General features: G+C 43.2%; 1 protein-coding gene across 1 annotated transcript in view; it reads right to left on the bottom strand.

Annotated features, from left to right (window-relative positions):
- Positions 1-1,066: 1,066 nt before the first annotated feature.
- LOC140721882 (uncharacterized) overlaps positions 1,067-15,867 on the bottom strand; it is a 101,177-nt gene continuing 86,376 nt past the window's right edge. Inside the window, 2 exon segments of the mRNA XM_073036707.1 lie at positions 1,067-10,172; positions 10,175-12,055. Coding sequence (XP_072892808.1) covers positions 10,008-10,172; positions 10,175-12,055 — 2,046 coding nt within the window. The 3' untranslated portion in view covers positions 1,067-10,007.

Raw genomic sequence — 15,867 nt, forward strand, 5'->3', positions numbered from 1 at the left:
CAGTGGTGGGGAAATTAATGGAAAATATTCTTAGAGATGGTATATATAATTATCTGGATAGCCAGGCTCTGATTAGGAACAGTCAACATGGATTTGTGCATGGAAGGTCATATTTGACAAATCTTATTGAATTTTTGAAGAGATGACGAGGGTAAAGCATTGATGTTGTCTATATGGACTTCAGTAAGGCCTTTGACAAGGTTCGACACGGAAGGTTAGTTAGTAAGGTTCAATTGCTAGGTATTAATGAAGTAGTAAAATGGATTCAACAGTGGCTGGATGGGAGAAGCTGGAGGGTTGTGGTGGATAACTGTTTGTCAAGTTGGAGGCCAGTAACTAGTGGTGTGCCTCAGGAATCTGTACTGGGTCCAGTGTTGTTTGCATATACATTAATGATCTGGATGATGGGGTGGTAAATTGGATTAGTAAGTATGCAGATGATACTAAGATAGCTGGTGTTGTGGATATTGAAGTAGGTTTTCAAAGCTTGAAGAGAGATTTAGGCCAGTTAGAAGAGTGGGCTGAAAGATGGCATATGGAGTTTAATGCTGATAAGTGTGAGGTGCTACATTTTGGTAGGAATAATCAAACTAGGACATACATGGTAAATGGTAGGGCATTAAAGAATGCAGTAGAACAAATTGATCTGGAATAATGGTGCAGAGTTCCCTGAAGGTGGAATCTCATGTGGATAGGGTGGTGAAGAAAGCTTTTGGTTTGCTGGCCTTTATAAATCAGAGGATTGAGTAAGGAGTTGGAATGTAATGTTAAAATTGTACAACGCATTGGTAAGGCCAAATTCGGAGTATTGTGGACAGTTCTGGTCACCGAATTATAGGAAAGATGTCAACAAAATAGAGCGAGTACAGAGTAGATTTACTAGAATGTTACCTGGGTTTCAGCACTTAAGTTACAGAGAAAGGTTGAACAAGGTAGGTCTTTATTCTTTGGAGCATAGAAGGTTGAGGAGGGACTTAATAGAGGTATTTAAAATTATGAGGGGGATAGATAGAGTTGACGTGGATAGGCTTTTTTCCATTGAGAGAAGGGAAGATTCAAACAAGAGGATATGAGTTGAGTTTTAAGGGGCAAAAGTTTAAGAGTAAAACGAGGGGGATCTTCTTTACACAGAGAGTGGTAGCTATGTGGAATGAGCTTCCAGTAGAAGTGGTAGAGGCAGGTTCGATATTGTCATTTAAAAAGCTATAGGTATGTGGACAGGAAAGGGATGGAGGGTTATGGGCTGAGTGCAGGTCGGTGGGACTATGTGAGAGTAAGCGTTCGGCGTGGACTAGAAGGGGAGAGATGGCCTGTTTCTGTGCTGTAATTGCTATATGATTATATGGTTTAAGTTGCTTGGGAATAGGTAGCGAGGGGATGTCAGGGGTAAGTTTTTTTACTCAGAGTGGAGAGTGCGTGGAATGGGCTGGCGGCAACAGTGGTGGAGGTGGATACCATAGTGTATTTTAAGAGACTTTTGGATCAGTACATGGATCTTAGAAAAATCGAGGGCTCTGTGTATCCCTACTTATTTCTAAGGTAGGGGCATATTTGGCACATCTTTGTGGGCCAAAGTGCCTGTATTGTGCTGTAGGTTTTCTATGTTTCTATTGTTACGGAATCCAGCAACAATTAATATATAATTGAGGCAGGTTTTCTTTTATAACAAATAAAACATTTATTAAACACTATTAAAAAATACGCAAAAATAAACAAACGACTAACTTAACCGGAAGTCGGCTGCTGTGTGGCAGCTTGAACCGTTTTTAAAGCGATAATTTGAAAACAGTTCTTAAAGCAATGATGCAAAACAGTTCTTACAAGTAGTGATGTGAAAGTTCAAAGTTTTATTCAGTTGCTTAGGAGAGACTTCTTGAAACAATTTAAATTCTCTTTCACGTCGTGTTACTGCTGTTCCCAGTCGAAGTATGCTTTTCCCAGAGAATTTACGAAGAGGACAATGAAACGGCTTAAAGGCACTGACCTTTCTTTAGCTAAACTTTATATGCTACCCTCTAATTCTTCCGGCAGAGATGGAGTTATCATGGGCACAGATGACGAATTCCTTCCAAGTGAGGATCAAACAAGGTCAAACCTGCTTTACCATCGAAATCAACTTTCCTCGATCTTTTAACCTTCCAAATTTCGACAAATCTTCACTCTCCACTGACGTTAACTGGCAGTATTGTAACAAAACTGCCGGCAATAACCTTTTAGACTTAAGGTAGCAAGTAAAACTCCACTTTTAAATGAAATTGCGTCATAACAGTGAATACGCAGCGATACGGGAGTTCTACCACGAACTACCTCCTCGCAGGGAGGGGTCCTCCTTCTATACAGTGTTGAAAAATCCTACCACGTGACCACTCACTGGTGGGGAAAATGACGTCACTCCAACATCACAAGACCAACCTCATGTCCAGCAGCTCAACACCACTGTCACGTGACAAGTACAAGATACCCACAAGTACGTAACACCTCCCTCCAAAAAAATAAAATCAAGAACAAAATTTTAACAAATTATTATTCACAAAAGAAAAAATACAAATGTATAAAATTTAAAACATACACAGTATATAGTATTATCATACATCAGCTGACAGATTATTACACAGGAGTGGTATGTTAAAATATCACTCCATAAAAAAATTACATTGTACATTCAACATCGAGATAGACAATCAGCAATTACATTATCTTTAACTTTAATATAGTTATTAGAATATTTTACTCTTGTAACATCAAATTCCAATTCAATAATCTTATTTTTATTTTTCATCTTACTTAGAAACACTAACGGAAAAGGTAGTATTATAAGTGGCTGTTGAGCTGTATCAATATATACATCAAAATGTTCTAAAGCTAAAACAAGAGATAACAATTCCTTTTCTATGTCAGGAACGGGGGCCGGATGGACCCAAGTGCAGGACGCAGACACTGAAGTACTAGGGGTACGGGGATGCCATGGCATGTGAGGGGTAAGGCAGGTGTGGGGGGGGGGGGGGCGGGTGGCAGGATCCCGGAGATCAGACGAGACGGGAAGATCCCACAGTTCAGACGTGGCAGGCAGGCAGGAGGATTCCAGAGTTCAGACGAGGCAGGCAGGCAGAGCTGAGCGGGTTCCCGGAGTTCAGGCAGGCAGACTGATCGCGGAGTTCAGGCAGGCTGGCCCCCGGTGTTCGGGCGGGCGGGTAGGTAGACAGGTCCCCGGGGTCTGGCAGACAGGCAGGATGGATCCGGGATTCAGGCGGACATCAGGCTGGCGGAGAGCCCTCCCTGGGCGGGCCGCATATATCCCGGGTAGGTCCGCCTGCCAGGTGGAAACACCGGAGGCTTGGGCACGATGCGGACCCCTAGGCCGGTGCGGGGCACAATCCCAGAGTTCGGGCGGAAGAGAAGGTAGGAGTCCTTAGGGTGGGCCGCATTGATCCCGGGCAGGGCCGCCTCCCAGGCGGTAGACACAGAGGCCTGGGCTAGTCGCGGACACCTGGGTAGGTGCGGGGCACAACCCCGAAGCAGCAATAGGTGGAAGGGGCAGAACTGCAGCCAGGGCAGCGGCAGTCCGGCCGGACCTGCCCGACAGAGGCAATGGGTAGGAAGGGGCATAGTCCCAGGGTGACCAGTACAACAGCCATGATAGTAGGAAAATCGGGAAAAACCGGCAGACACGTGACCGCGCGAACAAAACAAACGAGCGGAGAAGCGGGACCAGCGCATGGGAAGAAAGGTGGGGGAGAGGGCCAACCTGGCACCACTGGTACAGGGCATAAAAACAGGATGCGGAGTAGGACTGAGCCCGGGCAGAATAACAGAATGCAGAGAAGAGTTCGGAGCCGGCGAGAAACAGAACAAAACGACCAACCGCCGGTCTCCGTCCCACAGCCCCTTATAAACACTTGCAGCCGAATTGGCCACAAGTGTGCCTCGTTGATCCAGGATGATCTTAACAGGCTCAAATGGGCCGGGAGGGACAGCTGCAAGACCCGGAGCCCGGAGTACACAGACCGGATCGTAACCCGGAACGCTGATTCCTGACCGAACCCTGACATTATCTTGTCGAATACTTTATTTGATGCTTATTAAATTTCTTAGAAAAGTAAGCTACGGGATGATCAACCTCATCACCCTAATTCCTTTGCAATAATACTGCTCCTGCAGCCTCATCGCTAGCATCTACAGGTAATGAAAAAGGTTTTTCAAAGTCAGGTGCCTGGAGCACAGGTTGTTGACATATCATAGTTCTCAATTTTGCAAAAGCTTCTTGACTAGGCACTATCCACACAAACTTGTCATTCTTCTTCAAGAGGTTAGTTAATGGAAGGGCAACACTCCTACAAAATTTTCGATAATATCCTACCATTCCTAGAAATCTTTTGTGGGTTTTTTTTTTCCCCAGTTGGAGTGGGAATCTCTGAAGTTTCCCAAACTTTTGCCTGAACTGGAGATACCTTACCTTGACCCACAACATAACCAAGGTAAGTTACAGTGGCATGTCCGAATTCACTTTTAGCTAAATTAACAGTTAGGTTAGCTTTTGAAAGCCTTTCAAGTAATTTCTCCACCGCAATAATGTGTGCTTCCCAAGAATCATACCCTGTCACTAAATCGTCAATATAAGCATCTGTATCTATTAATCCCTGAATCACAAAGTTAATCATCCTCTGGTAAATACCTGGGGCATTCTTCATCCCAAATGGAAGAACATTATATTCATATAATCCAGATGGAGTTACAAATGCAGATATCTCTCTACCTCCATCCGTTCATGGAACACACCAATACCCTTTCAATAAATCAATCTTTGTAAGGAACTTTGCTTTTCCCACCTTATCTACACAATCATCTACTCTAGGAATTGGATACACATGTTTTTGTCACAGCATTCACCTTCCTGTAGTCCGTACAAAGCCTAATACTACCATCTGATCTTGGCACCATAACACAAGGTGTACTCCAATTCGAGTTAGAAGGTCGAATAATATTATTCTCTAACAGATATTTAATTTCTTTCTCAGCAAGTTCACATTTTTCTGTGTTCATTCTATATGGGTGTTGTTCAATGGGTTTGGCATCTCAAACATCTACATCATGTGAAGCTATTGTGGTTCTTCTTGTAACATCTGGAAACAAATCCTTATATTTAGAAATTAATTGTTTCATCTGCTGCTTCTGTTCTGGTTGTAAATGTGCTAATTTCTCATCAATATTTTCCAGAATGGTTGAGTTTGGTAACCTGGCAGAAACAATGTTGGGTTTAGAATGAGTTTCAGATGAGTCATCTATTAAGTTCCTAGTGAGATCAGACTCATTATTATTGACCACAACAGTCACAGTAGCAGGCTGTTTCTCATAATATGGCTTTATCATATTTATATGGCAAAGTTGAGTTGGCCTTCTACGATCTGGAGATTTTAATCACATAATCCACATCATTGATTTTAGACACAATTTCATAAGGACCATGAAAGTTAGCTTGTAAAGGATTCATTTGCACTGGGAAAAGAACCAGCACTATCTCCAGGCTTAAACGTCCTCATCCTAGCTTCTTAATCGTACCAGGATTTCATTTTCTCCTGAGCCAATTTTAAATTATCCCTAGCTAAACTACAAGCTTTATGCAATCTGTCCTTAAGTTTCAAAACATAGTCCAACAAATTAGTGTGTACCTCCTTATTAATCCATTGCTCTTTTAATAAAGCTAAAGGTCCTATGCCCAAATACACGTTCAAATGGACTGAGGATACCTGCACCGACTCCCTTACTCCAAATAGAAGTAAGTAGATACCCTCATCCCAATCATGTTCATTTTCCACACAATGCAGCCTAATGATAGGCTTGAGGGTAGAGTGAAACCTCTCCAAAGCACCTTGTGACTCTGGATGGTATGCAGACGAAGTAATTTGCTTAACTCCCAATTTATAAACTATTTGTTGAAACAATCCAGACAAAAAATTACTGCCTTGATCAGATTGTATTTCCTTAGGCAATCCAAAATAAGTAAAAAAAATTATAAGAGCCTTTGTTACAGTTTTAGCTGTTATATTCCTAAGTGGTACAGCCTCTGGAAACCTAGACGCAGTGCACATAATAGTCAACAAATACTGATAACCAGTTCTTGTTTTTGGTAATGGACCTACACAATCTATACTAATTTTAGAAAACGGTTCACCAAATGCTGGAATAGGTTGCAATGGAGCCACTGGTGTAACTTGAGTTGGTTTACCCACAAATTGACAAGTATGGCTCATTCTACAAAACATCGCCACATCATTTCTTAAACTAGGCCAGTAAAAATGTTTTAAAATTCTGTCCACAGTTTTCCTTACCCCTTGATGTCCACCCAAGGGCACACTATGAGCTAAAGTTAAAATCTCATTTTGATAAAATTTAGGAACAACTACCTGGTGAACAATATTCCATTCATCACTTGCAGGAATTGCAGGCGATCTCCACTTCCTCATCGATATTCCTTTTTCAAAATAATATCCTACTGGTACCCTATCAATTTTACTGTCTGGAAGAGCTTGTTCTTTTAATTTAATTATCTCAGGGTCTCTACTCTGCTCTGCTATCATCTCCTTCCTGGACAGAGAAAAATCATCATGGACAGACTTACTCCAAGAATCTTGTTCAAACAATGAAGGTAAGAAAGTTTCTGACACATCCTCAAAACTCGAATCCTGAGTTGAACAGTCATGGGTAACAACCTCATTTTGCACATCAATCTTTTTAGACATAGCTCGAGTCACAACACAGGAAGAATCTGTGTTAGAATACATCTGTGGTTCCTTTGACTCCATTGTCAAATGCACTTCAGGAAAAACTTGTCCACCTGCCAAATCACTACCTAACAATAAAGAAGTGTCCTTCACTGGTAAGCTAGGCTGTAGTCCTACTTTAACAGGTCCTGTAACTAACCCTGATTTTAAATTCACTTTATGCAAATGTACAGCCATAAGCCATACTCCCAACACCTCATATGTAATTTACCTCACCAGTATCAGACTCTTCACTAAACTTCAATACACTGTCTAACATCAGTGATTGTGAAGCTCCAGTATCCCTAAGGATTTTTTTTGGCACCGGAGTGGATCCTTCTTTCAAGGAAACAAACTCTTCAGTTAGAAAATTATCATATCCCTTTTTAACTTGGTCAGACTCTAACAAAACGACATTTGTGTTTATCAAACCCTGCAGATTTACAAGCATTTCTGTATGTTGCAGACAAGCATCTGAAACTGCTTCCTTCTCTTTCTTTTTCAATCGGAAACATTTCGCTATTAGTTGACCAGGTTTCTTACAATAGTTACAGATAGGACCAAACTGTCTTTCCTTCACAGGTTTTCCTTCCTCCTTACCTTTCACACTAACTTCTGATTTAATTTCTAATTTACCTTGAGTGTCTGCGTTATTTTTCCTTTTAAAAGTTCTAACCTGAGGAAATTTATTCTTATGGATTAAACATACTCATCAGCTAATCTAGCAGAGTCCTGCAATGTAGCAGTGTCTCTCTCATTTAAGTATGTCCTTACTTCAACAGGGATGCTTCTTTTAAATTTCTCCATTAAAATCAGCTCTTCCAATTTATTATAGTCCCTATTTACATTTATAGAGGAAACCCATCTCTCCAAACATACAGCTTTATCATCGACAAATTCCACATAGGTTTTCCACAGATTTCTTCAAATTTCTGAACTTTTCTCTATATGCTTCTGGGACCAATCATACACCTTCAATATGTGCAGTTTCACAGTATCATAGTCAAGTGCTTGCTCAGCAGTTAAAGCTGTATAAATCTGTTGTGCTTTGCCTTTAATTACACTCTGTAACAACACTGACCATTTCTTTTTCGGCCACTCTGAAATCACAGCAATAGCTTCAAAATGCTGAAAATATTTTTCTACTTCTGTTTCTCAAAATGGAGGAACCAATTTAATTTCCTGACTAACAACAAATGTTTATCTAGAACCAGGAGACTGATTCGCAGACATCAATTCCTCCATCTTAAGTTCTAATACCCTCTGTTTATTTTCAGCTTCTAACATACAACGCTCTGTCCACTTTACTTTGCTCTAACATCAGTTGTTCTATTTGTAACTGTATCTCTAGATTACTTATTGGAAACAAATCAAAAGTTGATTCATCAAAATCACCTAAATTTACATAGTGTGACGCGATTTCTCTCTGTATTACAGCCTTTGATGTAGACCTCGAAATACCTTTAAGTTCAAACCTACTAGCAATCTCAGATACATCACTTTTTGTTTCCCTTTGCTAATAACTCCCAATCAGGCGATTCCAGGAATTCTTCAATATCAATTCTTCAATTCTTCAATATCCATTGTTGCTGAATACCACACAATTCTTTTGATCCAGCAAAAGAATCAAATATTCCCCTTTTCCAAAACACCGATTCAAAATCAATCAAGCATTTAAACTCAAAAATGGTTCATTCCATGAGCCCCCATTTTTAATGTTATGGAATCCAGCAACAATGAATATATAATTGAGGCAGGTTTTTTTATAACAAATAAAACATTTATTAAACACTACTAAAAAGCCCAAAAATAAACAAACGACCAACTTAACCGGAAGTCAGCTGCTGTGCGGCAGCTTGAACCTTTCTTAAAGCGATAATGCAAAAACAGTTCTTAAAGCAATGATGCAAAACAGTTCTTACAAGTAGTGATGTGAAAGTTCAAAGTTTTATTCAGTTGCTCAGGAGAGACTTGTTGAAACAATTTAAATTCTCTTTCACATCGTGTTACTGCTGTTCCCAGTCAAAGTATGCTTTTCCCGGAGAATTTACAAAGAGGACAATGAAACAGCTTAAAGGCACTGACCTGTCTTTGGCAAAACTTTATACCCAACCCTCAATTCTTCCGGCAGAACAGGAGTTATCATGGGCACAGCTGATGAATTCCTTCCAAATCAGGATCAAACAAGGTCGAACCTGCTTTACCATCGAAATCAACTTTCCTTGATCTTTTAACTTCCCGAATTTCGACAAATCTTCACTCTCCACTGAATTTAACTGGCAGTATTATAACAAAACTGCCGGCAATAACCTTTTAGACTCAAGGTAGAAAGTAAAACTCCATTTTTAAAAGAAACTGCGTCACTATAGCAAATACGCAGCGATACAGGAGTTCCACTATGAACTACCTCCTCACACGGAGGGGTCCTCCTTTTATAACCTTTTGGAAAAACCTATCACATGACCACTCACTGGCGGGAAAATGACGTCACTCCACCATCACAGGACCGTTACCTCATGTCCAGCAGATCAACACCACTTTCACGTGACAAGTACAAGATATCCACGAGTACGTACCTCTATGTTAACGCTTTAGAAGCAGGGAAATGACCCATATGTGGAAATGAGCCCTGAATAAGGAGTTTAACTACTAATGTCATTCTTCCCCAGCCCAAAGTTTTGAGGGGCATAGAACATGTCAGACAGAACTGCAGTCGACTTGACTTCTTCAGTCTGCAGAAAATTCAAGGGGAACCTCTTCACCCACAGAGTGGTGACTGTTTGGAACCCATCACCAGAGGGAGAGCGAGAGATGAACAACAGGGGAGGATTTAAAAGGACTGCCCTGGAGCAGAATCACTGGCAGGGTGCAGCCGGCCTGAGTTGACTCTCTACTGTACACTAGGTATGTTATGACTTCACTAAGTACTGGAGACAAAATAGAACAGATTTATTTGTCTCATATCCAGAATATTAAACTCCACTCCCATTAAAGGTGAATATGCAACAGAAGAAACTTCACCCATGCCCAGTGACCAGGGTGCAGAACTGGGAGTGGTGGCAGAGTTCAGCACATATAGTCACTGTCAAAATTGCATTCAGCAAAGGTGATGGACAAATATCTAGCATTCAGCTTATTGAAACCTTCTCCCCAGTGTGAACCCGATAGTGTGTCATAAGGTTAGATAACTGAGTGAATCCCTTCCCACATTCACAGCAGGTGAACAGCCTCTCCCCAATTTGAGCTCAATTATGCATATTTGATGGAGACGTCTGAGAGAAACTCATCCCAATGTCTGAGCAGGTAAATTGCCTCTACCCAGTGTGAACTCTCTGATGAACCTTCAGCTGAGATGACCGAGTGAATCCTTTCCCACAGTCTGAGCAGGTGAACGGCCTCTCTCCAGTGTGAACTCGCTGGTGACGCAGTAGGTCGGGTGACTGAGTGAACCTCTTCCCACAGTCTGAGCAGGTGAATGGCTTCTCACCAGTGTGAACTCGCTGGTGTCTCTGTAGAATGGATGACTGAGTGAATCCCTTCCCACAGTCTGAGCAGGTGAACGGCCTCTCTCCAGTGTGAATTCGCTGGTGTGCCAGTAGGACGGATGACTGAGTGAATCTCTTCCCACAGTCTGAGCAGGTGAATGGCTTCTCCCCAGTGTGAACTCGCTGGTGTCTCTGTAGATGAGATGGCCGAGTGAATCCCTTTCCGCAGTCTGAGCAGGTGAACGGCCTATCTCCTGTGTGAATTCTCTGATGTACCTTAAGTTCGGATGAGCAAGTGAATCCCTTCCCGCAGTCTGAGCAGGTGAACGGCCTCTCTCCAGTGTGAACTCGCTGGTGACGCAGTAGGTGGGATGACTTAGTGAATCTCTTCTCACACACTGAGCAGGTGAACGGCTTCTCCCCAGTGTGAACTTGCATGTGTACCAGTAGGTCGTATGACACAGTGAACCTGTTCCCACAGTCTGAGCAGGGGAACGGCTTCTCCCCAGTGTGAACTCGCTGGTGTCTCTGTAGAAGAGATGACTTATTGAATCCCTTCCCACAGTCCGAGCAGGTGAACGGCTTCTCCCCAGTGTGAACTCGCTGGTGGCTCTGTAGGTGGGATGACTGACTGAATCCCTTCCCACAGTCAAAACAGGTGAACGGCCTCTCTCCAGTGTGAATTCGCTGGTGTGCCAGTAGGTCGTGTGACTGAGTGAATCCCTTCCCGCAGTCTGAGCAGGTGAATGGCCTCTCTCCAGTGTGAACTCGCTGGTGTACCAGTAGGTCGTGTGACTGAGTGAATCCCTTCCCGCAGTCTGAGCAGGTGAATGGCTTCTCTCCAGTGTGAACTCGCTGGTGTCTCTGTAGATGAGATGACTGAGTGAATCCCATTCCGCAGTCTGAGCAGGTTAACGGCCTATCTCCTGTGTGAACTCGCTGATGTACCTTCAGCTGAGATGACTGACTGAATCCTTTCCCACAGTCGGAGCAGGTGAATGGCCTCTCTCCAGAATGAACTCGCTGGTGACACAGTAGGCTGGGTGACTGAGTGAATCCTTTCCCACAGTATGAGCAGGTGAATGGCTTCTCCCCAGTGTGAACCCGTTGGTGTCTCTGTAGGTGGGATGACCGAGTGAATCCCTTCCCACAGTCTGAGCAGATGAACGGCCTCTCTCCAGTGTGAACTCGCTGGTGTGCCAGTAGGTCGGGTGACTGAATGAATCCCTTCCCGCAGTCTGAGCAGGTGAATGGCTTCTCCCCAGTGTGAACTCGCTGGTGTCTCTGTAGTTGAGATGACCGAATGAATCCCTTACCACAGTCTGAGCAGGTGAATGGCCTCTCACCAGTGTGAATTCTCTGATGTACCTTAAGTTCAGATGAGCAACTGAATCCCTTCCCACAGTCTGGGCAAGTGAATGGCCTCTCTCCAGTGTGAACTCGCTGGTGTCTCTGTAGGTGGGATGACTTAGTGAATCCCTTCCCACAGTCTGAGCAGGTGAATGGCCTCTCTCCAGTGTGAATTCGCTGGTGTGCCAGTAGGTCGTGTGACTGAGTGAATCCCTTCCCGCAGTCTGAGCAGGTGAATGGCCTCTCTCCAGTGTGAACTCGCTGGTGACTCAGTAGATGGGATGACTTGGTGAAACTCTTTTCACAGACTGATCTCTCTCCAGTGTGAATGCTCTGATGTACCTTCAGCTTAGATGAGCAAATGAATCCCTTCCCACAGTCCAAGCAGGTGAACGGCAGCTCCCTGGTGTGAACTCGCTGGTGAGCCATTTGGTCAGATGACCGAGTGATTCCTTCCCCAAAAATTCAGCAGATGCCCAGCCTCTGCCCAGTGTGAACTGACTGGTGTGTCCACAAGTGGGAAGACCAACTGAATCCCTTCTCACCCCGAGAACAGGTGAATGGACTTCCGAGTGTGAACTTGCTGATGTACCTTCAGTTGAGCTGACCGAGTGAATCCATTCCAACAGTCTGGGCAGGTGAATGGCGTTTCCCATGAGAAAAATGACGGGCGTGCCGGTCGGTCAGATGATCAAGTGAATCCTTCCCCACAGTCGGCGTTGGAAGAATGATCGATTGCTCCAATTGTTTGATATCTGGACACAGACAGAAAATTTGGCGTGCTGTATCCGTGATTCCTGTAGATAAATTCCTTGTCGTCTTAAACCTGTAAAAAGATTTACAAAGTTCAATGGGTGAAGGATAATATTTCAGATGAGATCACTTTAGTCACCAAGGTGTGATCTGACATCACACTGTTACAGCGAGAGTCAACCTAAGTTGCAGAGAGAAATCATCTTCGAACTGGGCACAGGGCTGGTATCTGGAATGGAAGGGTACCTTGTATCACTAATTTCTGTCACCAGCCCTGGATCATTTCCTAGTAGCTTGCTGCACACTTCTACTTTGGGAATTCTACTGATTGAGAGTACATTTGACAAACTCTACCCCATCTTGTCCTTTTACAGTATGGAAGTCCCAGTCAATGTAAGTAAAGTTAAAATCACTTCCTATATCAATCTTTGTTTCTCAGCATAGTCTGTGATCTCTCTGTAAATTTGTTCCTTTCAATCCCTCAGACTGATGGGTGCAACCAACTCCCAGTAATGGTAACAATGTCATAATTCAATGCAGTGAGCTCATCTGACTTTCCTACGGTGCTTCTTGCATTAGATATATGCAGGTCAGCACATTCGCCGCACCATGCACAACCTTTTGATTGCTGACTTTGTCTGAAGTCTGAACAACATCTGATTGGTGTGAAGAAAACAACCACTTCCGCAATATCACAGAAACAAAGGAGCTGATTGTGGATTACAGAAGGAATAGAGACAGGCTAACCCCTATTAACATCAATGGATCTGGAGTTGAGAAGATAAACAGCTTTAAGTTCCTCGGCATACATATCATCGAGGATCTCACGTGGTCTGTACTTGTCGGCTGTGTGATGAAAAGAGCAGAGTAGAACCTCTTTCACCTCACATGGTTGAAGAAGTTTAGGATGGGGCACCAAATCTTAAGGACTTTCTACAGGAACACAGTTGAGAGCATCCTGACTGGCCGCATCACTGCCTGTATGGGAACAGTATTTCCCTCAATTGCAGGACTCTGCAGAGAGTGCTGCGGACAACCAAGCACATCTGTAGATGTGAACTTCCCACTATTCAGGACATTTACAAAGACAGGTGCATAAAAAGGCCCAAAGGATATTGGGGACCCAATTCACCACAACTACAAACTTTTCCAGCTGCTACCATCCAGAAAACGGTATCACAGCATAAAAGCCAGGATCAACAGACTCTGGGACAGCTCCTTCCACCAGGTCAACAGACTGATTAATTCTTGCTGATACAATTGTATTTCTATGTTATATTGACTGTCCTATGTACAAATTATTTATTATGAATTACTATAAGTTACACATTGCACATTTAGATGGAGAAGTAATGTAAAGATTTCCTCATGTATATGAATGATATAAGTCAATTCAATTCACCCTCTCCACTATCTGTTCTGGCATTCTGACTCCAATCTCTCCAGCAACTTTAGTTTAACCACACACCCTCCTCGGCACACTAGCACGAGCAAGCTTTACCACTAGGATGTTAGACATCTGCTGGTTTTCATTCCCGAACTAACAAATCCCCTATCTGCCCTTTGACATTCCTCTGCTTGGTAATCCCCCCCAACAGTGTCTAACTCCTGTTGTGGGGGATGGCCACAAGAGTACTTGGTGGTGACTATTTAACCTCATTCCCCTTCCTGACTCTCACCCAGTTTCCTCTGTCCTGTACTTTGGGTGTAACTCACCTCTCTTCATGACATATCCATCCACCCCTCTGACTCCGGAATGATCCAGGGTTCATCCATTTCCAGCTCCAAATTCCTAACGTGCAGGGTTATATGGAGTCACATATGTGACGGTATCAGGGACACCGGAGGTCTGCCCGCATTCCCACCAATGTCCACTCTAATTTGGAATGACCAGCCAGTGCAAAAATCTCGTGCTGTGCAATTTTTACCCAGTGACAACAACATGTGTGAACTGAATTTTATTTAGAAAGGTATTCATTTCAACAGTGAGAAAATCACCATCAATAAGAACTTTGATCTCCTCTGCGTTTGATCAAGTTCATCTACACTCTCACACAACCTATGTAGCAGGCCTAGAGCGGGTAATGAAGGATTTTCTCACCAGCACTTTTGCACACCGCCTATGTGTGATTTTCTTGCTAAGTGATGCTTTAAATAGTCAGATTTCCAAACATCACTCCACTACTTCCCACTTGTAAATTATCCATCAACTTTTGCATCACTACAATACACACAGGTAACACAATTTCTGTGTTGGACATAAATATTTCCCCTGAACCCTCCACCTAACAGTGGTGAACTCAGTGATGGCAATGCCAATGTATATAAAGGGAAGGGCGGTAGTCTGTCTCATTGGAGTCTGGCACATTTGTGATGTGAAAGCTACTGGTTGCTCAGGGCAAAAGTTTTGATATCATTATGCACCCAGGGAGAATGGGTTGAAACATGTTCTCACAGGTAGAAAAGTTCAGAACAGGAGGAGGTTGAACAAGCAAAACGCTCAAAATATTGGAGGAACTCAGCAGGCCAGACAGCATCTATGGAAAAGTCTACTAATGCTGAATTCCTCCAGAATTGTGTGTGATTTGCTTGGATTTCCAGCATCTGCAGATTTTCTCTTGTTTGTGATTGGAGGATGAACAAAGGTGATTTTCTTAACTGGTGATCTAAAAGATTTTGTTCCCTTTCTCTGAGTTCCCAATCCTTGCATTTAGATAGCTGGAGCTCAGCTCTGTCTGAGAGATCCATCGGTCCCCATTCCCTCAATAGCCAGAAGCTCTCCGGGGCCCACCCTTTTTGACAGGTAATGGGTGACAGGTGTGTGAGAGGTAACTTTGTGGGATCTATATGGAAGAGACCGTTTTCACCTGTACTGGATGTGGACTAATATCCTACTATAATAACAGCCTCATGTTTCTTGCAACAGTCTGTGACTTCTCTGTAAATTTGTTCCTCTGGATCCCTCTGACTGTTTGATGTCTGTAGTATAGTGCCACTAACGTGGTCATACCTTATGTATTTCTCTGTTCTACCCATAATGTCTTCCTTGATGATTTCTCCAGTCTGTCCTCACTGAGCACTGCAGTGGCTGAATACTGACGCCACCCATTTTCCTTTAATCCCTGCCGCTTTGTCAACTCTAAAGCAATGGAAACTTGATTGTGGAGGTGAGGGTGGGGTTCAAGTGGAGACGCATACAGTATGTAAAGTGTTGAACAATGGACTCATTCCCCACCCTCTCTCAACACACACACACACACACACACACACACACACACACACACACACACACACACACACACACACACATACACACACACACACACACACACAAAGATGTGCTAACCCCTCTTTAACACCGCTGAGGTCAGACATATATCGCGAGTCATTTTGTCGAGGATTTTGGCTCCATCTACAACAGGGAGACGCTCTCTGTGGCCAAACTTTTTAATTTTATTTCTTATTTCCAATCAGACATGTTGGTCCACGGTCATTTGTACTACCAACATCAGGTTGGAGAA

The sequence above is a fragment of the Hemitrygon akajei genome, unplaced genomic scaffold, assembly GCF_048418815.1.
Source record: "Hemitrygon akajei unplaced genomic scaffold, sHemAka1.3 Scf000063, whole genome shotgun sequence".
Lineage (NCBI taxonomy): Eukaryota > Metazoa > Chordata > Chondrichthyes > Myliobatiformes > Dasyatidae > Hemitrygon > Hemitrygon akajei.